The sequence below is a fragment of the Mus caroli genome, chromosome 11 (genome assembly GCF_900094665.2).
Source record: "Mus caroli chromosome 11, CAROLI_EIJ_v1.1, whole genome shotgun sequence".
Taxonomy (NCBI): domain Eukaryota; kingdom Metazoa; phylum Chordata; class Mammalia; order Rodentia; family Muridae; genus Mus; species Mus caroli.
Window position 1 is genome coordinate 100,471,216 of NC_034580.1, and position 27,844 is coordinate 100,499,059.

The following is a 27,844-nucleotide window of genomic DNA, read 5'->3' on the forward strand; positions in this document are numbered from 1 at the left end:
CAAGTTTGAGATCCCAGGCTGCCTTTGAGCCACCATGGCTAGCTTCAAATGTTAAGTTGTAACACAAAGGCTGTGTCCCCCGAGGGAACCTGGGAAATGACATCATTAGAGAATGAGCTGTTAACTAGGTGACCTGTGAAGTTGCAGCTGGTGATAAGAGAGGTTCTGCAGTTTCAAAATAATATATTCTAAAAATTACCATTGGATTTTTTTGTCATAATATTTATTTTGAAATTCCAAATAATACTAAAAAGGGTATGAACTTTAATATATTATATATTAAAAAGTGTAAGTAAAAATTAGAGAAACATTGTCCTAGGCTCTTGTAGAACATAAAATGTGATCTGTCATTACTATGCTGCTGTGACTCAGTATAAAAATGCAGATGACACAGCTTTTACATAGCTTTAACACCTTGATTATAAACTGCTTTCAAAAGTAATTTATTTGGATTTTTCCATATCCTTTAATGAACTGTAAATATATTAACAGAGAAGACTTTCCCCCCAAAGACTATACAATTTCTGAAATAAGTCAGGAAAAGCAAAAAAGACGACACAAAAGTACATTGTTTCAATGCAAATAGAACACACATGGCACACCCACACTTGCATTTTCCCAAAGAAAATGGGCCATCGTTTTTTCTCAGTGAAGACCCATACTGTACTCTGGCTAATCAGAGACTTTGAAACTGTTTTCTTCGAAAAGAGTGTTTTTAATGGACTAAACACTGGTGATCACTGAGTTATTAAGGTACAACAGCAGCATGGTTCAAATGTTACTTGCAGTTCTTGGATAAAATAAAAAATTGTTAAGTAATGAAATACAGAAAGAGTTAAGAGACCTTTCCTTATTTTGAGTACCATCTGTTCTCCTGAAAAACATATTCATCCTGGTGCAGTAATAATAACCATTTCCACTAAGAAAAACAAAGTCCAATGCTCTAATACACTTGTGTGTGAGCGTGTATCTGTATCCGTGTACTTATGTATAGGTGTGACAAAGACAATGAAGTACTTAGTATTAAGTTCCTTCAAAGCAAGGTCTGAAATTTGAAACAACTTGCTTACCAAAATGTGTTTGTTTATCTGATCCCTATTCTGTGGAAAAAAAAAAAAAAAAGCAAAGAAAAGACACAAAGAAAAAGAAAGAGACCCAAGAAGCAGTTACTATGTGGAAATAAGGCTTCCGCATCTAAATGCTGTTAAAAGCAGGTGTGAGGAAACTGTGAAAGCAGGCCAAGTGTCTGAGTGCCTTCCAGCCAGCCATTGCCACAACCATCCCCTATCCTTTGTCTTAAAATCAGCACCAGAAAGTCCCTCTGGCACAGGACATAAACTCCTACTAAAAAAAAAAAAAAAAAAAAAGATAATTACACTTCAGTGAGTTATGCTCTGAACGTAGCATTTTCTAGGTCTGCAACAGAACTCAGGGTAAAGCTTTCTATGAAACTCTAGATCTGATAATGTAATATATATATATATGTATATAGCTGGCTTACGATTTGCCAATTAAAAAAATAAAAGAAATGAAAATTAAACTTTACATAACTAATGAATAATAAAATGGAATATCTGTTAGAATTGAAGTGCTAGCCTATGGGAATTTTTTATGATGGTCATTTATTCCCAATTTTCCTTTTGCACATAAATTATTTTTTTTAAACGGCACATACATAGATTTAGTCAGTAAATTATCTTAAAATGTTTCCCTGGCACCTAATACCTAACCCAACACTTTGACGTTATGATGGTCTGTGTCTAATTCACATCTGGATGAGAAGGTAAAGTCTCTGACAGAAAATGACTGAGTCTACAGGCTAAAACATTCCTCCACATCGTCTGTAATCCACCTTATTTTCACAGCTTGACTTACATATACAAGTTACCAGTGGGAGAGGTTTTCCTTCATCAAACATTCCAAAATAAGAACTGCAGGCCTGTCACTCATAAGAAACTATAATCTGTTATATTCTGACATTGGCACTTAATAAAATGTTAACTAAAGTTTCTCTAAAATTTTCAATACATTACAATAAAGGAGATACACAATTTAAGACTGTTTAAATCTGTTATTGTGAAATTCCAATAATTCCCATTTTTATACGCATAATTAGATCTTTAAAATTGTGGCCAGTCCCCAAACACACAAACCTGTATTATGATGAACTCAGGAGAGAATTTGTCTCTTTCATAAGAAACTTTCTTCTAGGTTAAAAATGTTCAGTATTTTAAACCCAATTAATTACGCTCATGACAAGTTGCAGTGACTCACACTACTGACAATTACAAAGTAGAGAGCTGAAAGGAACGGCACTCAACAGAGGTCACCACGCGTGCTCGCACTCTTGCGAGAGAGGAAGACGCACGGTTAGGGACAGCTCCAGCTGTATTAAGGCTTCTCTAGCATGATCTGAAGGTTTCTCTTTAGTGTTCTCACACTGACTCTTCTGGTAAACACAGTGGCTATTAAAGGCCTGGTTGGCTTTTCATCAGGGAACCACGCTACCATCTCTGAGTGTTGAAGGTGATCCCAGAGCTCAAGGAGTAAAGCCAGTATTGTCAAGACCAATTTTAAAGTTTGCAATACCAAGACAACAATGATCAACACTTTGAAGCAAGATGAATAAATTAAAATTCTTGGTTAGACATTAAAGCATTCTTGCCAAGAATAAGTGTACACTGTATGGAGGGATATTTGACTCCTCCGTATGAGTCCGAACAGGCCCACTGCATTTGCTTATGGGAGAGACTCCAAGCTTAAGGTAAGCTATGTTCCTTGGCAATGAACTTTACTCTGTTATAGGCAATGTCTTTTATTGTTCCATCTGGCACTTGCTAACACCATTCTCGAAGACCTAGAAATGAAGGCCAGTCACTCTGTTTATCAGGAATAGAACCAAATAAAAAACAATTTTGGAAAAATGACCAAGAAATTCTGGTTCATCACCATTTCCATATCTAACGGTTCCTTCAAGATAAAACTTTACTCTTCCTTCCATGATAGATTTCCAACTGAAGAGATTAAAGAAAAAAGAAAAGTTCCTCACCCCTCCCCCAAATTGTCATTCATACTGGTAAAAGAGCCAGTCTTGTTAGCAGCTAAGTAGCCCACTGCCTTCCATTCTGTGTACAGTCAGGGTCCAATGAAAGTGGCACACTCATGGTCTAGGTGACGAATGACGGCAATGGCGGCTCAAGAGTTGAGACTCAGTGTATGGAGGGACAGGGACATGTCAGCACTAGCACAGTCAGAGTCTGACTTCCACAAGTTAAAATTCGTCACTTTCCGCCGCATGAAGTTGTGTGTCATCTGCATCTGTCATGCTGCTCTCCTGGGATTCATCTGTCCCCACTGCACAAATGGAACAAAGACATAAGGTATAGGGACAAGTATAACTTCTTGGTTCACAAAAATAAGGAGAATTCCATTACATTCAGAGATGAGACCCCCCCCAGACCATACAATTCCAAATGTTATCTTAAAAAAGCATTTCACGTTCATTCCCCATGCCCCTCCCTCTGGTTTTTCTTTTCTTTTTTTTTTTTTTACTTTTTTCAAATCTTTATTTCTTCTGCATTAAGCCCATGTTTATTTATTTTTTGTTGGATATTTTCTTTATTTACATTTCAAATGTTATCCCCTCTCCTAGTTTCTCCTCCGAAAACCCCCTATCTCCCTCCCCCTTGCTTAGCAACCCATTCACTTTTGCTTCCCAGTCCCAGCATTCCCCTACACTAGGGCATCGAGCCTTCTCAGTGCTCCCATTGATGTCCAACAAAGCCATCCTCTGCTACATATGTGTGCTCTGGTTAGTGGTTTAGTCCCTGGGAGCTCTGAGGGCATTGGTTGGTTCATATTGTTCCTCCTCTGGCGCTGCAAGCTCCTTCAGCTCCTTCGGTCCTTTCTCTAGCTCCTCTCTTTCTGTGGTTTTTCAAAATGGAGTTTTCTTATGTGGCCTGTCCTGGAACTCACTATGTAGACCACTGGTCTCTTAAACTCAGAGATCCACCCGCCTCGCTCCCCAGTGCTGGGATTAAGGGCATGCAGTATTAGTTCTATGTCTCATAGCATGCCTGGAAGTTAACTTGCTGCATTTAACTTTAAAAAATATTGATAATAAATAGTTCTTTGGGGACAGCATCTCATGTAGCTCAAGCTGAACTTGAACTTACTATGTAGCCAAGGTTATCTTTCCACTGCTGATGCTCCTCCCTGCATTCACCTCCCATGCTAGGATTAGAGGTACATGTAGCACTACATCTGATTTATAAAGTCTGGGATAAAACCCAGGCCTTGTCTCTGAGACATAAAAATAGATAGAGTAACAACAACATCAAAAAAGGCTAACATTTCTGCTAACTCCTAACCACTGACTTAACTTTGCAGATAGTTCCTGACAGTATAAAGAAATGTGGAATATAACCTTCCGTTTAAAAGAGCAGTACCGGGATTGTAAATTTTACTTATGAGATGTTCACTAAATTTTATGGAACAAAAGCTAATCAGAATTCACCTCAGACAATTTCCAATTCTTATATTTATATAGATATTAGTAAGTATGTACTAATCACACACCTAGATTTTTGGGTTTGTCCAGGACTAACTAGAATGTAAGCAGCTGCCACCACAGACCTGAGGTTCAAGTCACACAGCACACCAGATTTAGGAGTAATTACATTTAGAAGTAATCTCATTTTCTGTAAAGAAATTGCCAGTTTGGAAAGTGCAAAAGCACCCCCAGGCTCTGCCACTGTAGCTTTCTGAATGCTATGGAGCCTCTGTAGGATACTCACTGATCTGCTCCTCCTGGGTTATTGGCTCCTCATCATCTGGAAGGTAGCGCTTGTCAATTGCCTCTTTAATCTGATTATTGGCTCCTTTAGGATCTAAATCCATAGCCCAAGAGAAATTCATCAAGGCGAGATGAGTTTGACCCAACTTCTTGTAAACCTAAAAAACAGGAGCACTCAATTCTTTACCTGTAAAATCTTAAACCATAAATCAGGCTTCTGATCTTTGAAGTACAAGTCCATTCAGGTGGGAGGATGCTTTTCTCCAACACGTGACTTCACGTTTAAGTATTCTTTATATAATCAGGAGTTGGGTTCAGAATTCCTTGCCATTATTTTTCAGGTAGGAGTTTCCAGTAAACCTCACCAACTGGAACCCTGACCACAGAAGGAAGGACTACAGAAGCTGCTGGAGTGCCTTTCATTTATACAGCCTTATGCATGCCAGGTACATGATCTACTAATGAACTGCAGTGTCTCATTATGTAGCTCAGGCTGACCTTGAACTGAGAACTTCCTGCCTGTGCCAGGCCTGAGATTATAGCTACAAGACACAGAGCCTGGATCCAGGTCAAGGACATCTGAAAACACAGGCATTTGAGATTGCCCTTAGGTCCACATTTGGCCTTGTAAGACAAGATGTTCGTGGCTACATAGTGAGACACTGTGCAGGTCATTAGTATATCTGCCTTAGCATTCTAAGTGCTTGGATCACAGGGACACACCACCAGGCCCAGCTAGAACGTCGTCTTTTTAATTGCTACTGCTAAATCCATCCCCCTGGCCCCCAGGGCTCTTAGTCCAGGAATTTTGCTAAGTACATGCCTTGAATCCTATCATTAGGGAGGCAGAGGCAGGTGGGTTTCTGAGTCCCAGAACAGCTTAGTCTACAGAGCAAGTACTGTATATATAATACATATAGTATTTTTCAAAATTTAATAGTTGTTGAGGTTGGAGAGATAGTTCAACAGTTAAAACTGCTTGTTGCTCTTCCAGAAGATCTAAGTTTAGTTCTTGGAACCTTTCTCTGTGTAGCACTGGCTGTTCTGAAACTTGCTCTGTAGTCTAGGCTGTCCTAGAACCTGCTTCTGCCTCCCCAGTGCTAGGATTAAAGGCATGCACCACTGATGCCTGGCAATAGAAACAAACAAATATTTTAAAAAGTTAAGAAAAATAACTTAGTATTTGTTACAAGCTGCAGCGTAACAGCCAGGCCCCAACGTTTACCTTTCCTATTAAGAAGTAAACGAGGGACTCTTTGGGGACGATTTGCTTCAGTTCCTCGAGCTCTTGCAAAGCAGACTGAAAAAAGCAGAGAAGAAACTTAGAGCAAAGTTTTATACAACTCTGACCAAACAAATGCAGCCAGACACCACACATAGTTAAAAACAAATATTCAATATACAGATTTAAACAAATCAATGTTAGGGCTGGAGAGATGGCTCAGTGAATAAGAACACTTATTGCTGTTTCAGAGGTCCTAAGTTCAATTCCCAGCAACCACATGGTGGCCCACAACCATCTGTAATGGGATCTGATGCCCTCTTTGGTGTGTCTGAAGACAGCGACAGTGTCTTTCCCCCCCACCCCCCCTTTTTTGAGACAGGGTTTCTCTGTGTAGCCCTGGCTGTCCTAGAACTCACTTTGTAGACCAGGCTGGCCTTGAACTCAGAAATCTACCCGCCTCTGCCTCCCAAGTGCTAGGATTAAAGGCGTGTGCCACCACCGCCCAGCTACAAATGAACCACCCGGCTACAAATGACATTTCTTAGTTAACTAACCATTCTATGAGTTGGACACTATTTTTTGTTTGGTTTTGCTTTTTAAAGACTTATTTATTTTATGTATGAGAGTACACTGTAGCTGTCTTCAGACACACCAGAAGAAGGCATCAGATCTCATTACAGATGGTTGTGAGCCACCATGTGGTTGCTGGGATTTGAACTCAGGACCTCTGGAAGGGTCAGTGCTCTTAACTGCTGAGCCATCTCTTCAGACTGTTTTTTTTTTTTTTTTAAAGAGACATAATACAGGGTGGAAGAAACTGATATAAATCTCACCTTGTATTTTTCATTTGCAAATAAAACCGAGGCTCTGTGAAATTTGCATAGAGGGTTCTTGGGATCGATAACAATGGCTTTGTTTAGGGTATCCAAAGCCTTCTCAGACTTCTTTAGTGCATGCTGAACCTGTAAGAAATAAAGACTCGTCTTGATACTCATGAAGAAAGCGGATAATATAATTTAAACCTGTGGTGGAGAATTGGCTTTGGCTCCCAGCAGGTCGCTCTTGTAGCCACTTGTCAGAGCCCTCTGGATTCTCAAATGAAAGACACAGTTCATTTGATATGCCTTGACTAGCCAGCTCAACGGCTAAAAGCTCAATGGCACATCTAAATTTCCCTGAGGCCAGCAAACGCCGCCCTCCCATATTCCCGAGTTAATATCTTTTAAAATCTACATTTCACCTCTGCTTCCTCAGACCCACCTGGGGAAGTGACTTCTAGGGCCACTTTCCTGGATTCTTACATGTCGGCAGGCCCTTAAGTTTCATTTTTCTCCTGCCCTGTGATTCTCTCCTCTCTTTCTCCCAGACCCTTGCCTGTGCAATCTAAAAGTCCTGCCTCTGTCTTCCAGCCCAGCCATTGGATGTATGGCAATTCTTTGTTATCACCTGAAGCCAGCTGGGGGCAGTGACCCTCAGGTCTGGAAGCACAGCTTTTTGGGAGCCGAAATAAGACAAGCATTAGAATCTATCTCACTTTTCTGTCCAAATTAAAAAACAAACCCAAAAACCTCTTCTCTTAGATATAAACTGAACATAACCATAACAATTATATAGATTACAAACTATAATATATAATTAACATCCAGTCCATCATAATTGTCAAATAAAGCACTCTATCATCTAAGATTTGAAGATAAAACTTTTAGCAATGAGGCTGTGTAATCTAACTGGATTGTCTACAGGGGTTTAAGTGTACTAAGTAATTCATTACTACATGTGTTGTTTAGAACAAGAACGATTCATGTTTGAATATTGGGTCACTAGTTGGTAGGACTGTTCTGATAGGATTGGGAGACCTGGTCTTGTTGGAGGGGGTGTCACTGAGGGCAGGCTTAGAGGTTTCAAAAGACCAGTCCATCCCAGTTTCTCTTGTTCCTTTGCTCCACCACCCTGAACTTTAATCCCCTGAAACTGTAGCCAAATTAAACACTTTCCAAGTTGCCTTGGTCTTGGGATATTTTATCACAGCAATAGAAAGATTAGATACTAAGTGATTAACAGATTATCTAGCAAGTGCTCCATTTCAAAGAGCACTGAGGGCCAGAAAAACTCATCTGTGGGTGAAGACCTTAATCATAGTTCAATTCCCAGAACCCATGGACCCATGTAAGGTAGAACAAGAACCAATGTGACTGTCCCCTGACTCTCCCCAATAAAAATAATTTTTTAAAAAAGCATCCTGAACTCCAGATGTTAAATAATTTCTTATAGGATTAAAACCTAGTCCTCAGACTTCTAATCCACCAGTGGAAGCCTAGGATAATACTCATGATTCAATATTTTAAAAAAGATCGATTCTGAATTATTTGTACGTGTGTGTGTGTGTGTGTGTAAGTGTAGGTGCCTGTGGTGGCCAGGAGCCTCAGATCCTCTGGAGCTGGAATTACAGGTGGTTGTGAGCTGCCCAAAGTAGATGCTAGGTACCAAACTTTGGTCCTCTGCTTAACCACTGAGCCGCTTCTCCAGCCCCATGATTTGATCTTTACAGCAGATAATTACCACGAAGTCTAAAAGTAAAACTTGGTTTTATCCTTCACAAGAAAAGCAGATAACACACTTCTAAAGGATTATTATGACCCTCTAAATATTAACATGTGTTCAAAGAACTTGTTCATGAATCCTGTGTCACTGAATTACACCTCACAGCCTGTACTATGTAAAACTGTCTCAAAACAAAACAAAACCCAGGGGGCTGGTGAGATGGCTCAGTGGGTAAGAGCACCCGACTGCTCTTCCAAAGGTCCAGAGTTCAAATCCCAGCAACCACATGGTGGCTAACAACCATCCGTAACGAGATCTGGCGCCCTCTTCTGGAGTGTCTGAAGACAGCTACAGTGTACTTACATATAATAAATAAATAAATCTTAAAAAAACAAAAAAAAAACAAAAAAAAAACAAAAAAAAACAAAACCCAAAATGAGTCACTGGAGAGATGGTCAATGCTTTTGTCTAAGTGCAGCTTGTTTGGTTCCCAGCACTCATATCAGATGGCTCACAACTGTCTACTCCAGCTTCAGGAGATCTGATGGCTTCTCTGGGCATTTGTAGTTAAGTAATGAAACAAAACATCGTTTCACACACACACACACACACACACACACACACACACACACACACACACAACAAAACAAAACACAAATAGAAAGAGTATACAAACACACAGGGATTTCCCCCAGCTCCTCCTCTCTGGATCTGGAGACAGGTCTCACAGTAGCTCCAAGCTGGCCTTAAACTTGCTTTGTTTGATGAGAATGACCTTCAGTGTGATTCACCTGCTCCTCCCTCTACGGAGTGTTAGACTGTAGGTGGAGGATGCTCAGTTTTATGCTAAAGACTAAGTCTATGGCTCCTGAGCCCCACGAGGCAGAGGCAGATTTCCCCACGATAAGTCAAAGGCTCTGGGTAAGCTGGGAAGACTCTTGAGACACTGCTTCACTAACAAGACAGTTAACTCGCAGTAACCATTAAGTCACCTAAACTCTTAATAGGGAGGTAACAGCAATGTTTACAAAATTACTTACTACTCCAATGTGGCAAAGTAAAACTGAACTCTGAGGGTTGATATCAAGTGCTTTCTGGAAATGCATTTCTGCGAGGCTGAACTTTTCTTGCTTGTAATAAATCATTCCTAAACCATACCTGAAATTATAAGAAAGTATGATTTTAAGGACACAAGTTTTGGCTTCATATAATAAGACAGTTTGGGTATCTGGCATTTCAATACACAATGGGAAAAAATAATGGACAAAAAATATTAGTTATAATAATAATCAATGAAACATTTTAGAAGATACATTTTTATAAGTGAAAACAATAAATTACCCAAACAGGCAAAACTATGATAGAGAAAAGAAGCCACATCTTTAAACTCACCACTCTAATGTAGACAGAGCAGCCAATTCCTGCAGTGATTATGTATGTAGTAAACACTTTGCTAAATTATTCCCTTGTTTTTTCTTTTGTTTTTTTTAAAGACAGGGTTTCTCTGTGTGGCCCTGGCTATACTGCCTCACAGAGACCTGCCTGCCTCTGGCTCCCCAGTGCTGGGATTAAAGGGGTGCAACATCACTGCCCAGCCTAAATTAATTTTTTTTAATATGCCTAAACTTGCCCTCAATTCCTGGCTCAATCAATCTTCCAGTCTCCTCCCAAATAGCTGGGAATAATTGCATGTTCCACTATGGCTGTCGGGTTCTGGAAACTCAATCTATTTCTTTCTCTACACCATACTTTATTGTATGTAGACCCAAATTGTTCATACAGCAATGTAACTTACATATTAAATCAAATACTATAATAGGGTGCTTTAAACAAAGGAAAAAATGGAGTGGGGATTGCAGGTTAGAAAAACTCTTCTTCCAGAACATTTTTGTTTTGTTTTTTAATACAGGGTTGCTCTGTGTAACCCTGGTTGTCCTGGAACTCATCCTGTAGACTAGGCTGGCCTCAAACTCAAAGATCCGCCTGGCCTGCCTCCCCAGGGCTGGGACTAAAGGTGTGTGCCACTATCACCTGGGTGAATGTAACAAATCCATTCACTGACTATGTTTAGTTTCTTTTTTCTTTTTAAAGATTTATTTATTTATTTATTATTAGACATAAGTACACTGTAGCTGTCTTCAACACACCAGAAGAGGGCGCCAGATCTCATTACGAGTGCTTGTGAGGCACCATGTGGTTGCTGGGAATTGAACTCAGGAACTTCGGAAGAGCAGGCAGTGCTCTTACCTGCTGAGCCATCTCACCAGCCCCTATTTTTAGTTTCTATTGGGCTAATGGTTCATAAGATTAAAAAAGAAAGACCAACTTTTCATAATCACCGTCTCAAAGGAAGATATCATTTGTAAAGTTAAAAATGGTTCTTGGTTTATCAGCATAAAGGAAGTGGAATCCACACATCCACCGCAAAAAACAAAACAACAACAAAAAACTTACAAGTTGAAACAGAAAAATGTAAGTCTTATATCTGCTTCCTCAACTCATATATCCTTTTGCCCAAACTCTGTCCTTTCTTATTACCTAATAGTACTTTTTCTTGGCTCCTTTCTAAATTTTTTAGACTTTACTTACATTTAGACATGTTCACACATATATTAATATACTACAGACTTTGATCTTCCCTATGATTTCTTTATGTTTTATTATTCTTAAATGTTTGGTCTGTGCACTATTTATTTAAGAGAGGAAATAAATGCAGTCTAGAGGGGCTGGCCTCCAATTCACTATGTTGCCAAAGATAACCCTGAACTTTTTTGTTTTGTTTTGTTTTAGGATGGGGTTTTCTCTGTGTAGCCCTGGCTGTTCTGGAACTTACTCTGTAGACCAGACTGGCCTTGAACTCAGAAATCCACCTGCCTCTGCTGCAAAAGCTGCTGGGATTAACTTTTGCCACCACTGCCTGGCAACCCCGAACTTCTGATCCCTGTTTCTACCTCACCAGTACTGGGATTACAGCATAAGCCATTAAACCTTATCAGTATATGTGGTTCAGGGGCTAGAATAGAATCCAGGGCTTTATGTCTGGTAAGAGGCAAGCATCAGCTTCTACCTCCTGGATCCTACTCTGTTTGAGTTCCTGTTCCTGACTTCCTCTGAAAATTAACAGTAATATTGAAGTGTAAGTCAAATAAGCCCTTTCTTCCCTACTTGCTTTTTGGCAATGATATTTGTTGCAGCAATAATAACCCTAACTAAGACACCAGGCATGTATGTGGCAATACATAATACACACACATATAAAAGCACAACAGGCATACCTATTTAAAAAAATCTTACAAAGAAAAAAAGTGGGTAAAGGTGGCTGTTGCCAAACCTGGCAAGCCCAGATCATTCCTGGAGAAGATCAACCCTTAACGTTATGTTCTAACCTCCATTGTTTGTTGTGGCCCACAGAGCCCATACATACACAATACACACATGCAAACAAATTAAATTAAATAAATAAAATGATCTTTAGTAAGACTTTGTCTCTTCACTTACCATGCATTATAATGTCTGGGATTTACTCTTATAGCATTTCGAAAACATGCTAATGCTTTATCTAGTTCTTCAGTTAACACAAACTCATGTCCTAATAGAGTATAGGCGTAAGCATAATTTGGATCGACCTGGATAGCTCTTTGGAAGAATTTAATTGCTATATCGTGCTCTCGTTGTAGACTGAAACAATTCCCTGCAGCACACCAGGCCTGACAAAACAGAAACAAAAACCAATCAGTTCAAAGTTTTTATGCCCTATAAAGAAAATTATCGTCAAAAGTAAAAACTTAGGATTTAATTTTTTTGTATTTGAATTTATTTTGACCTAAGAAACTGTGTAGTGCATGTGGATCCTTGCTGTCCTTGTTTGAGACAGGCTCAGTGTTGTTTGTTGTGTGCAGTAGGCTAGCCGCCTGCAAGCTTTCAGGGGTTTGCTGTCTCTGCTTCCCCTCTCCTCCCTGCGGAGGGAGGCGCTGGGATTTCAGCAGTTTATTTACACTGCTTGGCATTTATGTCAGCTCTGCAGATTCAGATTCAGGATCTCATCTTAGCACAGCCATTTTACCCATTAAGTCATCTCTCTGAACAAACTTTATTTTCCTTTTTAACAAATCCAATTCTGTAACTAAAATCAGGCCTCAGATTTTATTTAGAAGAACTGAAGAAATTGAAATCCTGACTATCACTTTCTCTTTTTCAAACCTCTTACTCACATACAAAGCCACATGTGCAGGTCAGGGCAGAGTGTTTTTCTTTGTAAGAGTTTCTCTGTGGAGTCCGGTCTGTCCTGGAACTCACTCACTAGACAGACACCAGGTGGCTTGGAACTTGGAGATTTGCCTGCCTCTGCTCCTGAGTGTGGGATTAAAGGTGTGTGGCGTCACATCTGGCTCAAGAGAACAGTTCCAGGGAGCTGTTTTTTCCTTCCACTATGGCTTCTTGAAACCCAACTCAGAGCGCCAGGTGTGCACAGCAAACTCTCACCTGCTGACCCATCGTCTCTCCAGCCCCACAAGCACCTTCTGAAGTTATCTTACTGGCCCTGTATTTTTTTTTTTAAAGATGATAGATTAGTATTAGTATTTGTGTCTTTCTGTGAGTTTGTGCACTTGTGGAGTCTGCTGAGGCCAGATGAGAACAGCAATTTGAATCCATGTTTATGTGCATTTCACAAAAGTATCACTAAAAGCCAGGTGAATGCTTATAATTCGGCTGTGGGAGATCCAAATGGGAGGCTCAAGAATTAAAGAATAGCCAAGACAAAACAGCAAAATTCTGAAAAACAAAGACCTTCAAATAAACCCTCACTAAATATGTTTGAGATGTCCTGAAATAATCATAAGATTAGTACATGAGTTAACTCTATGTCTTAAAATGGCAATTAAGGGCCAGCAAGATGACTCTCAGTGATGACTGATGACCTACAGTTAAATCTTTGGAGTCCACATAATTTAAGGAAAAAAATGGATGGCCAAATGTTATCCCTTAAGATCCAAATATACTCACTATGGCATATATATGCTCCCTCACACAGAATCTGTTTTGTTTTTCTGAAGATCAAGGGTCCCGTTTTGTTGTCTGGACAGGCCTTCCAAGAACTGAGGTTACAATGATGAATCACCAAGCATGACCTGTCTGCAAGTGCGAGGTGAGTCTTCTCTGCGACAATCTCATCAAGTCTAGAGTTAGCATCAAACTTGCTGTGCAATGAAGAATAACTGAATGCTTGTGTAAGTGTATCTCATGACACTTTGTGAAAATGACAAAATTACCTAACTACATACTTGTCCGAACATATCATTAAGTGATACAGGACTAGATTTGTTCTGATGATCAAAAGCTATGCTGGGGTCAAGGGTGTTAACTCAGAGTTAAGGATTATGTGCCTAGCATACCCTTAGTACTGGGTTCCAGACCTGCACCCACAAATTAAAACAAGTAAAAGCAAAATGACTATATAAACAAATTACTGGTAGCATACCTCTGGTGAATTCTTATCCATGTCTGTTAAATCTTTTGAAAGAACTGAAAGAGCAACGTCTTTCTGAAGATGCCAGAGTGTTGTAGAGTAGATCTCCATTCCTTCAACTCTGAAGCTCTCAATCCTTCTAACTTCTGAGAATATTCTTTCAGCCTAAAATTAAAGAACAAGTAAGTGAAACTGTACGTACAGGCTAGTGCAGTGCGGGTTACTGTCTTCACAGGACTGAATTTCTGCTTTACGAGAATGAGAAACAAGAGATATCATTGTGAGATTTCAAATACCGAGGCAATCATACTTCACTTAGCCTAGTTCCTGTATTTTAACTAGGTTTAAAGACATACAGCCTGGGGCTGGAGAGATGGCTTAGTGGTTAAGAGCACTGACTGCTCTCCCAAAGGTCTTAAGTTCAATTCCCAGCAACCACATGGAGGCTCACAAACATCTATAATGTGATCTGATGCCCTCTTCTTGTGTGTCTGAAGAGTGACAGTGTACTAGTATACATGAAATATTCTTTAAAAAAAAAAAAAAAAGACAAAGATGGGAATGGAGCAACCGGATAAAGAACACTGGCTGCCTTGCAGAGGACCTGGCGTTGGTTGGCAGCTTATAACTACCTGAAATTGCAGTTCCAGGGAATCCAATGTCCTCTCTGGTATCAGGCGCATGTGTGGTACACATACATACATGCAAACACTCACATAAGGTATAATTGTAAAAAGAGAGAGAGAGAGAGAGAGAGACAGGGAGGGAGCGAGGAAGGGGGAGATAGAGAGAAAGAAAGAGAGAAAGAAAGAGAGAAAGAGAGAGAGAGAAAGAAAGAAAGTGAAATTACTCAAGAAACTTTTAGAGGCTAAAAAGGTGAACGGCTGCCAACTGTATGGCACACTGAATAATGAACACCACCAAGCATCATGTCTGTTGGAGGAACAGAACCCACTAACCCTTTCTATAGCCTCCCCATAGCTAACAGGTCACTTTTTTCTCTCTGAAAATATTTACAGTTTCTAGAACTGTGTGTGTTTCTTATAAACTCTATAAAAACTTCACATTTTTGTGTCACCTAGTTTTGACACCTTAGTAAGCTCAAAATGTTCAAAGTTGTAGTTCAGAATAAGGGATGTTTGGGTTGTATTTAATGAAGATGACAGAAACTAAGGGAAGAACTGTTATTTGCTTTTATGTATGTGGGTACTTGAGAGGCCAGAAGAGCCCATCAAAGCCCTGGAGATTGAGTTATAGACTACCGTGACCCAACCGTGGGTGCTGAGAACTGGACCTCAAGTACAGCAAGTGCTGTTAGCTGCTGAGTTATTCTCCAGCCCTGGGAAATGACATTTATAAAGCCTCAAACACAGTGATCTGTCATGTAGAATCAGTTTGCTGTTTTATAAGTCCCCTCAAATCTCTTTAAAGGTTGTGAGTGCTTCTAAAAGAAACAGGTTATATAACAAAGAAATTAGACACACAGATACCTTTTGGCTTCAAAAATTTCAGAAGCTCTTGTAACCTTTCAAAATCAATTATCAGCTAGGACTGAATACAAAGCAACAGACAGCAGGCTAAGGCCAGCCTGGGCCAGAGAGTGGACTCAAGGTGGGCCTGGACTACAGAGCAGGACCTTGTTCCAGAATAAAATCAAAAGCCTGGTGGTGGCAACACGTGTGTTTAGTCCCAGCACTTGGGAGGCAGAGGCAGGGGGATCTTTGAGTATAAGGCCACCTAAGGCTAAACAGAAAAACCTTTCTCAATCCCCCCACCAAACACAAACAAAACAAAAACCCTAAAACCCCCAAAAAACAAACTAAACTCCACAAGTGATGATGACCTATGAGAACAAAAAAGAAACTAATGAACTAAGTTGACTGACTGATGACAGTGCTCCCTCTCAGTTGGAAAGGTTGGCTTAGAATGTACGGAGCCCTGGATTCAACTCCTCCATGGGTTCATAAATCAGGGATGGTAGCAGACACCTGTAATCCCACAATCTAAGAGGGAAGGGAAGAGAATCAGGAGTTTGAGTAATCCTGTCTTAGAGTTCAAGGACAGCCTGCCTGCATGAGACCCTATCTCAAAACAAAACCATCCAGGTATGGTGGTGTATGCCTTTAATCCCAGCATCAGGGAGATGAGCCTGGTTTATACAGCAGGTTCCAGGCCAGCCAGAGCTACCAGGTGAAAAGAAAATAGAACGAACCTTGTTATTAGGACATCGTATCTTCAATCATATATATTCCTCTTCATAGCCTTAAGTTTATAAAGCACACTAAATGCCAAACATTCAGATCAGTGTATAATTTTTTTAATTAAAGATTTATTTATTTATTATATGTGAGTACACTGTAGCTGTCTTCAGACACTCCAGAAGAGGGTGTTAGATTTTGTTACAGATGGTTGTGAGCCACCATGTGGTTGCTGGGATTTGAACTCAGGACCTTCGGAAGAGCAGTCAGTGCTCTTAACCACTGAGCCATCTCACCAGCCCGCAGTGTATAATTCTGTACACAACTGTAGAAAGAATTTATATTAACTTGATTCTCTAAAATCCTTTTCAAGAAAGACTACTAAGTTTAAATTATCTCAATATAAGAAATAATTTTATTTATAACTCTTGAAAAAAAATAGAACCTCAACTGAGGAACCACCTCCGGAAGATCCTCTGAATGTCTGAATGGCATTTTCATAATTAGTGATTGATAGGGGAGAGCCCAGCCCATTGTGAGCAGTACCATCCGTGGGTTGGTGGTCCTGGGTTCTGTAAGAAAACAGGCTGAGCACGAGGAGCAAGCCAGTAAGCAGCATCCCTCCTCGGCATCAGCTCCTGCCTCCAGGTCCCTGCCTTAGATCTGAGTTCCTGCTCACTGCTTTTTTTTTTTTTTTTTTTTTTAAAAAGATTTACTTATTTTATGTATATAAGTACACTCTTGCTGTCTTCAGACACACCAGAAGAGGGCATCGGTGCATGAGTGCTGGGATCTGAACTCAGGACCTCTAGAAGAGCAGCCAGTGCTCTTAACCGCTGAGCTGAGCCATCTCTACAGGACTCTCACTACTTTTGATGATGAACTTTATTTTGTGAGCAAAATAAAGCCTTTCTTTCCTCCCCAGCTTGCTTCTGGTTGTGGTGTTTCACCACAGCAATAGTAATCCTAACTAAGACAATTATACATACTAGGAAAATAATTATATAAACATTATATAATAAATTAGTAAATATTAGCCTTTAAGATCCAGCCTTAAGCATGAAAGTTAAATTAATTCTAGAAGGATATATGTATCTTTGTATACTTACCTGCATGTATTCTGAAAGTTCAAAATAAGCCCGTCCAATCTGGCATAGGACCCAACCAGTACTGTAGTGATGAGAAGGTAGATGGCTCAAAATATTTATAGCTTCTTTGCAGTTGTATGAACACAAAGCTAAATAACCTTTTCCCATTTCACGAAGAAGGCTCATCAAACCTTCTAGGAGAAAACAATATGATAAACAAAGGAGAAATACATACAAGTTTGGTTTTCTAAAACTGCTAACTACAAATTATTCCTTTTTAAAAAATTCCAGTATTTGGGCTGACAAGATTGCTTTGTAGTTAGAGGTTCTTGCTGATGCATTTGATCCCTGAGATCCCACATAATGTACACACACGCTCATTCCTTCTCTCTAAATGAAATAAAGTAAAACGTAATTAAGTTAAAAAAATTTATTTAAGGGGGCTCAGTTGTTAAAAGCATTTTTTGTCCAGTTCCCAGTATTACATGGTAGCTCACAACCATCTACAATTCCTGTTCCATGGGATTCATGCTCTACTTGGGTTTCTTTGAGGATAAACATATCCATAGAAATAGGTAAAAGACAAATTTTAAAACATAAAAATATCCATTAAAACAATTTTTAATGCCAGTATTAATCTAAAAACAATAAAGGCATGAAGAAACGTAATCAAAGAAAGTATAAAATAAAGTAGAAACACAGGAAGTACAGTAAGCATTTACAAACAGACCTGCTGCTGCCTTTTGTAGGTTAAATGCCTGGATCTGAGGTGTGATTGTGGTTATTTTCCCTTCTGAAATGATAGAAGAGTCCAGTTTTGTAATTTCCAGACTATCGTTTATGTTGGGTTGAGTTATTCCTCCTTTATTAGTTTTACTTTTTGTTTTTCTGTTAGGGATTTTAGGTGGAAACTTCATTTTTAACTTTTTGCTATTCTCCTGTAAAAAGGAATAAAATTCCACGCTTATCATACTCGTCCTTCTAGATGTCTCCGTTCACATTTCCTACAAGTACTACACAGAAAAGAAATGCACGTCCTCATTAGTCTTCTTGCTTTTCTCATCAGAAATTTTATAAAAACAAGTCTTCAAAACCAATTTTTTTTGTTTATTTTTTGTTTTGAGACAGGGTCTTACTTTTTGGCCTCTATTGACCTGGAACTTGAAGCAATCTTGCTTTACCCTCCCAAATCTTGGAATTACAGGAATGAACCAGCATGCCAAGAGTCACTGCATCTCCAATGTAACAGCACATTGCCCAACTAATAGTGACTGAGGGCAGTCTGCACTGAGGGCAGGTCTTCTGAAAGTGTATCACATTCTCATTTATTATTTAAAAATAAGAAAACGCAATACTAATTATATCAAAGCACTACCATCACATTATATCAAAGCACAAAATCACTCACTGGGATGTGTCAAAGGTAATTATTCATGTCAGTCAGCAGATCAAGACAAACAAGCCCCCCCCCCCCCCATCTTCTTTGCTTTTTAACTTTAAGAACATTATTCTAGAAAGACAGTAACAAGACCAAATGCCCACTCACTCTTTCCTCAGTGATAAGATATAAAGCACAAACGCCATAGACATTTCCCAGTTTTATATGAATTCTTTTGCATGTGTATATATGAGCTATGTAATTTATCAAAGGCATTTGTGCAACCAACCATAACAGTTATGAGACAGAATTATTCTTCTGGAACAAAAAAATCCTTTTGTACTACATTTAAATTGTTGCATCTTTCTTCCAGTCTACTTCCTGAAAAAAGCCACTAACATTTTTATTATGATTTGGTCATTTCAAGACTGACCTATTTACCAATGACCAAGGAGAATCACAAAAATTATAGCTAGGTTCTCCAAATAAATTATTTCCTTCAGCGTGGAGGTGCATCCCTATAATCCCAGCACCCTGGAAGGTGAGGAAGGCGGGAAGATGGCAATGTTCAGACCAGCATGATCTACATAATGAGCTCTCTGAAAAAATTAAAACAAAACCCTTTATTTATTTGAGGTGAAGTTAGGAATGAATAGAAATTTCAGCATAGTAAGTTTTAAATAAACAGGCAGAAATCTTTACCTTGGTTGTAGAACTGTCACTAGTGAAAAGGCGGGAACTTCTCCGAGGCAATGCGTTTGGGGGAGATGTGATAGTGGGGCTCAATACCTGAGGTGTTGTACTAAAAAAACAAAAACTTTTTTTAACATTTGGCTTATGACCATTACCTATTTTCTTAATTCTGCTTTACTGAAATATGCATTCATCATAAATACTCTAAAACTGGTCTTTTGGTTTCTTTGGGTCTCTATGAAGACTCAGGATTTAAAACCTTCCCAGGCTAGGGGGGCAAGTTGCCTAGGTAAGAGGACTTGATGCTCTCCCAGAGGACTCAAGCTTTGTTCCTAGTGTCCATGTTAGGTGCTCATTATGGCCACTAAGTCTAGTTCCAGGTGATGCTGCTATCTTATTTGGTCTGAGTGTACTTGCAAGTACTAGCATGCACATCACACACACACACACACACACTAACAACATATATAGGCAATTGTCTAGAGCACACGTTGGCAACTACAAAATGTTAAATAAAAAAGTTGGACATGAATCACTTAAATGTGGTACCTGTCAATAAACAATAAATATTAGAAAACTAAACAAAAATTACTAGAATAAACAAATTCAACCAGCTAAAACAAAGGTTTACTCTACTTAGACAACACTATCATCATTACTTGCGCCCAGATTTACTTGAAATGCAAACCATAAGAATTCTACTTTAAAATTTTATTTTCATGGCTATGAATGTTTTGCCTACATGTATGAGTGTACCACAAGCAAGCAGTGCCTGTAGAAGCCAGAAAAGAGTACTGTATCCCCTGGATACAGTTATAGGCTATGGTGAACCACCATGTGGGTGTTAGAAAATTAAATGGCGGTCCTCTACAACAGCAGAAAGTCCTCTAAACTGCTAAGCCATTGGTCTGTCCCAAATGTAACTTTTTTTTTTTTTTTTTTAATAAAAGGTCTTACTATATATCCCGTTTTGGCCTGGAGTTCTCTATGTTCTAATATGACCTTGAACCCAGAAATCTGTCTGTCTCCTGAGTGCTGGAATTAAAGGTGCATGCCACCACGCTTAGCTAAGAGTTAATTCCATTTTTAAGATTTGGTTGAATTTAGTGACAGGATCTAACTATGTATCTCTGGCTGTCCTGGAACTCATTATGTAGTGCAAGCTGTCCGTGAACTCAGAGATTTGCCTGCGACTGTCTACCAAGTGCTGAGATTAAAGGTGTGTACTTCTACACCAAGATTTATTTTATTTTATGAATATGTACAAGTGCCTCCATGCACATATGTGCACCACCGGTGGCTAGAAGAGGGCATCAGTCCTTAAAACTGCACTTACAGGCAGTTGTAAGCCACCCAAAGTGGGTGCTGCAAAGTGAAGCCAGGTCCTCTGCAAGAATAGCAAGTGTTAACCACTGGGCCATCTCTCCAGCACCAAGAATTCTATTCTTAGAATGCAATTCAACTTAGTTGGGTGTGGTAGTAATAATGCCTGCAATCCCTATACCAAGGGAAGTCGAGACAGACAGATGGTTCTCAAGTGATGAACAATCTAAAATAAATACCTTGTCTCAAAAACAGAATAGAACAAACAGAAAACATAGTAAACTTAAAATGATCTAATTAAGACTTGGGTAAGGGGTATTACGAGACCCTGTTTCAAACAGAGAACAAGAAGAGTCGGCAATGAATGGGTCTGAGGATAGAGCTGAGATGGCGGGGTGCCTCCTCAGTATGCACAAAGCTCTAGATTTGAACTCTAGGTTTGAACTTGGTATGTTGCACTGATTGTAATCCCAGCTCTTTGGAGGTGGAGGCAGGTGGATTAGTAGTTTAAGGTCATTCTCAAGATACATATAGCAAGTTTGCAGCCATCCTACATGATACCCTAGATAAAAGGGGGACGGCAGGAAGCTCATAGACTAAATTCTTCATAAAGAATGGGTAATTCTACTAGTTATCCATCTTGGTTTCTAAACACTTGGCAAAGCAACCTCAGAGACAAAGAATTTTATTTTAGTTCACAAGTAGATTATGGTGGGGTTAGGAGATGTCATAGCAGCATAAGCTCTAGAAAGCTAGCCACTTGACATTCATAGCCAAGAAGCAGAGAGCTGTATTCAATTCCTTCTCTCTGGTTCAATCCAAAGCCCAGCCCACAAATCAGTAGCATCTATATTCAGGTGGGTCTCCCCACCTCATCTATCCCTATTAGGAAACCCTTTCACAGACACACCCACAGGGCAACCTACTCTAGACAACCTTCACTAGTGATTCTAAACCCTGCCACAACCTGACAAGTGACATCAACCTTTGTATGACCTGCTTTGGTCAAAGTTTCTAAAGCTAAGATTTACACGTGCAGAAGGGTGCAAAGGCCAGAGGAGGGCACCCGATTCACTGAAGCTGGACTTACACACTTGTAGCCCACCATAGGACCCAAACCCTAGCCCTCTCTGCAGGAACAGGTAACATTCTTAACCACTGAGCCAGGAAACAAAATGTCTTCCTTTTATTCCTTTCTACCCCAGTTTAAAGGTGTGTGCATACATATCCACCCCTCTAAGTGCATTAGGCTAGGCCAGAGGGTAGTAAGTTCTCTGTATCCTCCTGCCTACACCCCTTAGTGCTGGGGTTCAGATGAGTGCCTGCCAAGCCCAGGTACTCACTCTTTCACAAGCAAGCAGTAATAACTGCTTGCCCTGCAAAACAAAAAACCCCATGTGAACCACTCAGTCAAGTAATTCTTATAACACGACCCTAGGCAACCACAGTCTGCTAGCTGTATTCCTGATTAGACCCTAACATTACAGGTATGTTGACTCCTTTAAGATAGTTAAGACTGTAACTGTGACAGTTTTAAGGCTACTGTATCTGAAGTTCAATTTTATGACCAGTGTGCAGAAATAATAGGTGAAGAGAGAATGAAATCTGTATTTGCTGTGCATTCTGGCACACACTTTAAATCTCAGCATTTGGAAGGCAGAGGAGCCACACCTCAGCTTGGCCTATAGAGTGAGGTCCAGGACAGCCAAGGACTATATAATACAGACTCTGCCTCAAAAGCAAAACAAACAGCCGTGGTGGTCCTTGTCTTGATTTCTAGCACTAGGGAGGTAGAGACAGGCCTGAATTTGAGGCCAGCCTGGTCTACAGCCAGGGCTATGCAGAGAAACCTTATCTCCACCCTCCACCCCCCAAAAAACTCCACAAACAAACAAACAAATGCATTCAAACAAATAAACACTACAAAAAGAAAGAAATCTATGTGTACTTGCTCTGAAGGTCAAGTGTCTATGAACAAAATAATTTTGAAGGAGCATATACATTACTTTGACAAAATAGACACCATAATAAATACCTTGTTTGTGGGCCAGAACTTTGTGTTTGTGCAACAAGTACTGGTGTGACCTCTCGACTATTTCCACTCTGTGAGAAGACAGACTTTGTTCCAGTTTGGCCCATTCTTGCAACAGACTGTAAAACACAAAAAGTCTAAGGTTTGTGATTATAGATTGCACTGCAATGACAGAAAGACACTACGGTGCTCCTATCTACACTTTCCCCATGGATAGCTCAGAACAGTTCATGCCACCCTAATACAATCACCACCATCACAATATTGTATTAAAAATTGTAAGACAGCTATTATTTTCAATATTTATGTATTAATTTGCTGCATATAAAGAATATGAAACAGCAAGATTTTATACTATTCCTTTTGCACTTAGTAAAATGATTAACTAAAGAGATTAAAAAAGAATTCACCCAGCCCTTCCTGAGTTATGAAAATGCTGCTTTGCATCACCATCTCTTTCCACTTTTTCTAATTTTTTTTTTCTGCTTGCATGGAAGGGGAAGAAAAAAAACCCAAACTTCTGCTTGCCTCTTTTGACATAATTGTTCAACGTGACAGAAACAATCTTAATTTAGCTTATGGACACTTATATAACTAGGTATGGAAAAGAACTAGATGTGTAAGTTGAAAAAGCCAACAGCCACGATCTGATAGTGGTGACAGGCTGTGCACGGTAAGGACATTCTCGGTGGTCGGTCAGTAACTCTAAGGTAAGGACATTCTCGGTGGTCGGTCAGTAACTCTAAGGTAAGGACATTCTCGGTGGTNGGACATTCTCGGTGGTCGGTCAGTAACTCTAAGGTAAGGACATTCTCGGTGGTCGGTCAGTAACTCTAAGGTAAGGACATTCTCGGTGGTCGGTCTCTAAGGAAGTAGTGATTATATTAAGTTGGATTCTCTTGAAATTACCTTAATAAATTGTAGTTTTAAATACATATCTTTAATCAATACCCAAACTGTATTTTACACAGGAAATACCTTTTTAGTAGGTGCTCCGGTGGGTGCCACGTCAATTACAGAAGGTGTATTAGTGTAGTTTTGTAAATAGGATCCATCTCCAGGACTTGGGGTTTCTAATGGCAAAATCCCAAAACTGAGAAGAGGTTGAAATCAAGGTGTCAAAAAGTCATCAAGGCATATATAAAGCAGCAGTATACTTAAATTAGAAGGTCTAAAAGGAAGAGAATGGCAAGTCAGTCTCCAGGGCACTGAGGACCTAAGGGGCAGACTTAACATGAGCTGTGAATGTAGAGGACTCCACCCCCCTCCCCCAGAACCACAGAGACAGGACAAGGACCTGAAGAGAACAGTGGCTACTGATTTGTGACTGCCTGTTTAAAAGCTAGGATACAAATGATGACATGAACTCCAATTTTTAGAACAATTTAGACAATGTCCTAGAGAATATTGGTAATTACTTAATAATTATTGATACAGTTACCCATTGGTCTCTGCAGATGCCCTAACCAATCTCCTGGTCTTGCTATTTTAATAGCTTTCTGGCCTTGAGACTCCATTTATAGTCTATTCTTTCATGAGTTTTGTTTGATAGTTTTGATATGTTTGATATGTATCCTTTGTGATGTGTTATTGTATACATATATAATATACTTTTAATAATTTTGACAACATATTTTCCAATGATAAGTGTCAACTCCTCCTCCATGTTTTAGAAACGAGAACTGGAAATGCTGCCATAACCGACCAAACGTACATGTGGAGGGATTGCTATCTGTAGATGCACAGCCATAAAGATTGCATCCTTTTTTTTCTTTTTTCTTTTTTTGGTTTTTCGAGACAGGGTTTCTTGGTGTATCCTTGGCTATCCTGGAACTCACTTTGTAGACCAGGCTGGTCTCGAGCTCAAAATCCGCCTGCCCGAGTGCTGGGATTAAAGGCGTGCGCTACCACACCCAGCTCAAGATTGTATCTTTTACTACATATACTAACTAATGCATATTTAAAAGCTTTAATATTTTTCCTCTGCTTAATTTTATTTTGAGAAAGATCATGACATATCATAGGCTTTGACTTTCTAACTCACAGTTGAGGATGACCTTGAACTTCAGGCCTTCCTGCCTCCACTTCCCAAGTACTAAAATTACATGCATTTGAAACCTTGCCCAGTTTACAAAGTGCTGAGAATCAAGCCTGAACTTTCTGCACACTATAGGAGCATTCTACCAACTGAGCTACACTCTCACTCTTTTAATATTTAACTCAAAAATTTTTATAGATGTATTGTGGCTTTTTTTACTTCCTTTTCTGAAAACAGAATGCCACTCTGTCATACTGATGAGAGAAGATGCTGTTTAAATTAACTTATATTATTCATAATAGGATTCACTAAAGATCATTTATATATTGGAATACATTTTAAAATATCTTGTGTGACTTACCTTGGGGTTAATGGGCTAAGAGCAGTTGGTCCTCCTAATAAACTTCGACCAGTTTTTGGTTTATTTTGAACCTGTTTAGATAATATGGTAGTACCAGTTCCGAGGGGGACGTTATCTGGTGAAATTACAGCTGAATCAATGTAAGACACGGAGGAATCTGTATTCAAGGAGTACTTTGAATTGGAAGATTCTAAATTCAGTCTGTTTAATTCCTGAAACAGAAATTTTCTACTATGTCACTTATGATACACTGTTTAATTCCAATCATTCTTGTGGGCTTTCAGAGCACTTTGAACACAGAAGAAACACACTTACAATTGTGTCTTGGGGCGTTTCTGTAAGGACTGTCTCAGGCTGTCTGTGAGATAAACTGTGATTAGATACTAGAGTTGTACAAGTGTTGGGAAGACAACTGCTAAAATTCTGTAGAGATGTTAATTTAAATGTTTGGTCAGGATCTGGCTTCTCACCTGTAAAGAGCAAAAGACAAAACAAAACAAAAACCTTGCCTCTGAGGGATAATTTCTTTTCAAGTACACATAATTAGGTGCAAATAAAGCCTTGGAGTTTCAAAATTCTCCTGCCCACTTATGCACTCAATCTCACCTCGCTAAAGCCCAAGCATTAATTTATTGTGGATGTAAACCCTTAAAGATGTACATTTGGAAAATAAACTAAATTATAAATTTTAAATATTACCAATCAAGGCCAGCAAGGTTTAGTGGTTGAAGGTGCCTGCTGTCCAACCTGAAAACCCGAGTGAACTAAGATTTGTTCTGAGATAGAGTCACCTGTAAGCTCCCCTGGCCTTGAAGCTGAATGCAGCTTAAGCTGGCAGTAAACTTAAGATCCTCTTGCCAGGAGGTGTGAACTCCTTTAGTCCCAGCACTTGGAAGGCAGAGGCAGATCTCTGAGTTCAAGGTCAGCCTGGCCTATAGAGTAGGTTCCAGGACAGCCACAGCTACACAGAGAAAACCTGGACTCAAAAAATACAAAACAAAACAAACAAAAAGGAGAACAAAAGAAAAGAGAAGGAAAGAGGAAGAAGAACCCGGCGAGCTTACCTATTTCACATAACGATTCAAAGGGAGACCAGAGGAAAGGATTTAAACTAAGGCTCTTTTGGTAACATTCTGACCCTTTGGCAAGCCGATCTGTCTTGCTGTGGAGAGAAACAATGGATTAAACAAACTATAAGCCCCATAGCTTTTCTTACAATTTTTGATATAAAAACCAGGTAAACTTTATATAAATCCTTACAGTACTCTTTGATGCTTCCTTAAATTCTAACTTTCTAAAAGCAATAAAAGTTATAAGTAGCAAATCAATCCATGGGTATTAACAAGAATTAATTAATATTAATCCAAGGTTAAGGAAAAGAAAAATACAGGGGCCATGACACAAGCACAAGGACTCGAGTTCAAACCTCAGCACCCATGTAAAAAGCCAAGTGTGACCATAGTGAGTCTGTAAGCTCAGTGCTGCGGAAGGTGAAGTCAGAGGATGGATGCGATCTGCTGACCGCCAGGCTGAGTGAGTCAGAGAGAAGAAGTAAGGTAGAATGATGTAGAAAGATCTCCCCTGGCTTTAGTGCAAACATGCTGTACACAGAAAATAAGCTCAATAAAACGAAAACCCCAGTGAAATCTCAATGTCTGAGGACTGACCTAAGCTCCTGTGACTATCCTAGATTTGCTTTTGAAAATTCTAAAACATGAATATTTTTCTATCTAACCTAATCATATTTTAAAAAAGAATTTCTGTATTTTCCCTTAAGATTTATATTTTTCGACCCTCCCCCATCACTCGCTGTAAATCATTTATTGCCCTCAAACATCTATTTCTTTGAGAAGTCACCTTATAGAAAAGAAATGACTCTTTTTGTTCTCAGCTCTCTTCCAGGTACCTTCTGTTCCTTCCCTCCCCACACAGCACTGAGAATGGAACCCACAGCTGCAGCACTAGGCTGGGCAGGGGCTCTGTCACAGAGCCTTTTATTCCTAACCAATTAAAACCAGCATTCTCTCACGTGACCAAAATACTGCCCAAACCTTAGGACAATACCGTTCAATGAAATAATAAAAATCTGATCTACTGTTTCTTCCTTCTCCATTACACAATGAGAGTTATTTCCTCTTATAGTCCCAGGACCAAGTGTGTACTGTGCTGGCAGTAATAATCATAGTTGGATGATACTGGATGATAGCGCCCACTTCATGGGTTTGCTTTGTTTTTGTTTTTTTCTATTTTGAGACAGTTTCTCTGTATAGCCTAGGCTGTATTGGAACTCAGAGATTCACCTGCCTCAGCCTCTCAAGTGCTGGGACTAAAGACGTGCGCCATGACAGCCTGGCTCTCAACTCCGATTTTAAGTAAGTAAAGATCTTATCCTTCCTTATTCTAGCTCACAAACGTGGTGTGAATGATTTGACATCATCTGAAAATAACCCCGTGTTTAACCAGATAAGGTCACAAAAGGTCATTTTTAAGTTTATTTATTGTTTGAGACAGAATCTCACTATGCATGCCTGAATGGTCCAGAACTCACCACATAGACAAGGCTGGCCTTACTCTGCTTTCTGAGTGCTGAGAATAAAGGGATACACCATCATACCTGGCTAATTCTTTTAAAAGCCCTTCCCTTCCCTTCCCTTCCCTTCCCTTCCCTTCCCTTCCCTTCCCTTCCCTTCCCTTCCCTTCCCTTC

The 27,844-nt window shown here is 39.6% G+C and overlaps 1 protein-coding gene across 8 annotated transcripts in view; it reads right to left on the reverse strand.

Moving 5' to 3' along the window:
• Window positions 1-206: 206 nt before the first annotated feature.
• Window positions 207-27,844, reverse strand: part of Cdc27 (cell division cycle 27) — a 48,647-nt gene continuing 21,009 nt past the window's right edge. For 2 of the 8 annotated variants that reach the window (XM_021176128.1, XM_021176130.1), the window contains 15 exons: window positions 26,204-26,301; window positions 25,455-25,609; window positions 25,140-25,351; window positions 23,719-23,833; window positions 22,744-22,859; window positions 19,395-19,494; window positions 18,045-18,252; window positions 17,336-17,508; window positions 14,041-14,193; window positions 12,060-12,268; window positions 9,602-9,719; window positions 6,854-6,982; window positions 6,021-6,095; window positions 4,797-4,953; window positions 207-3,354 (listed from right to left, as the gene is read on the reverse strand). In XM_021176128.1, the coding sequence (XP_021031787.1) occupies window positions 3,272-3,354; window positions 4,797-4,953; window positions 6,021-6,095; window positions 6,854-6,982; window positions 9,602-9,719; window positions 12,060-12,268; window positions 14,041-14,193; window positions 17,336-17,508; window positions 18,045-18,252; window positions 19,395-19,494; window positions 22,744-22,859; window positions 23,719-23,833; window positions 25,140-25,351; window positions 25,455-25,609; window positions 26,204-26,301 (2,101 nt within the window). In that variant the 3' untranslated portion in view covers window positions 207-3,271. Of the gene's footprint in view, window positions 3,355-4,796; window positions 4,954-6,020; window positions 6,096-6,853; window positions 6,983-9,601; window positions 9,720-12,059; window positions 12,269-14,040; window positions 14,194-17,335; window positions 17,509-18,044; window positions 18,253-19,394; window positions 19,495-22,743; window positions 22,878-23,718; window positions 23,834-25,139; window positions 25,352-25,454; window positions 25,610-26,203; window positions 26,302-27,844 lie in introns of those variants that run through there. The other 6 variants (XM_021176126.2, XM_029483446.1, XM_021176129.1 and 3 more) reach the window with 5 other exon arrangements.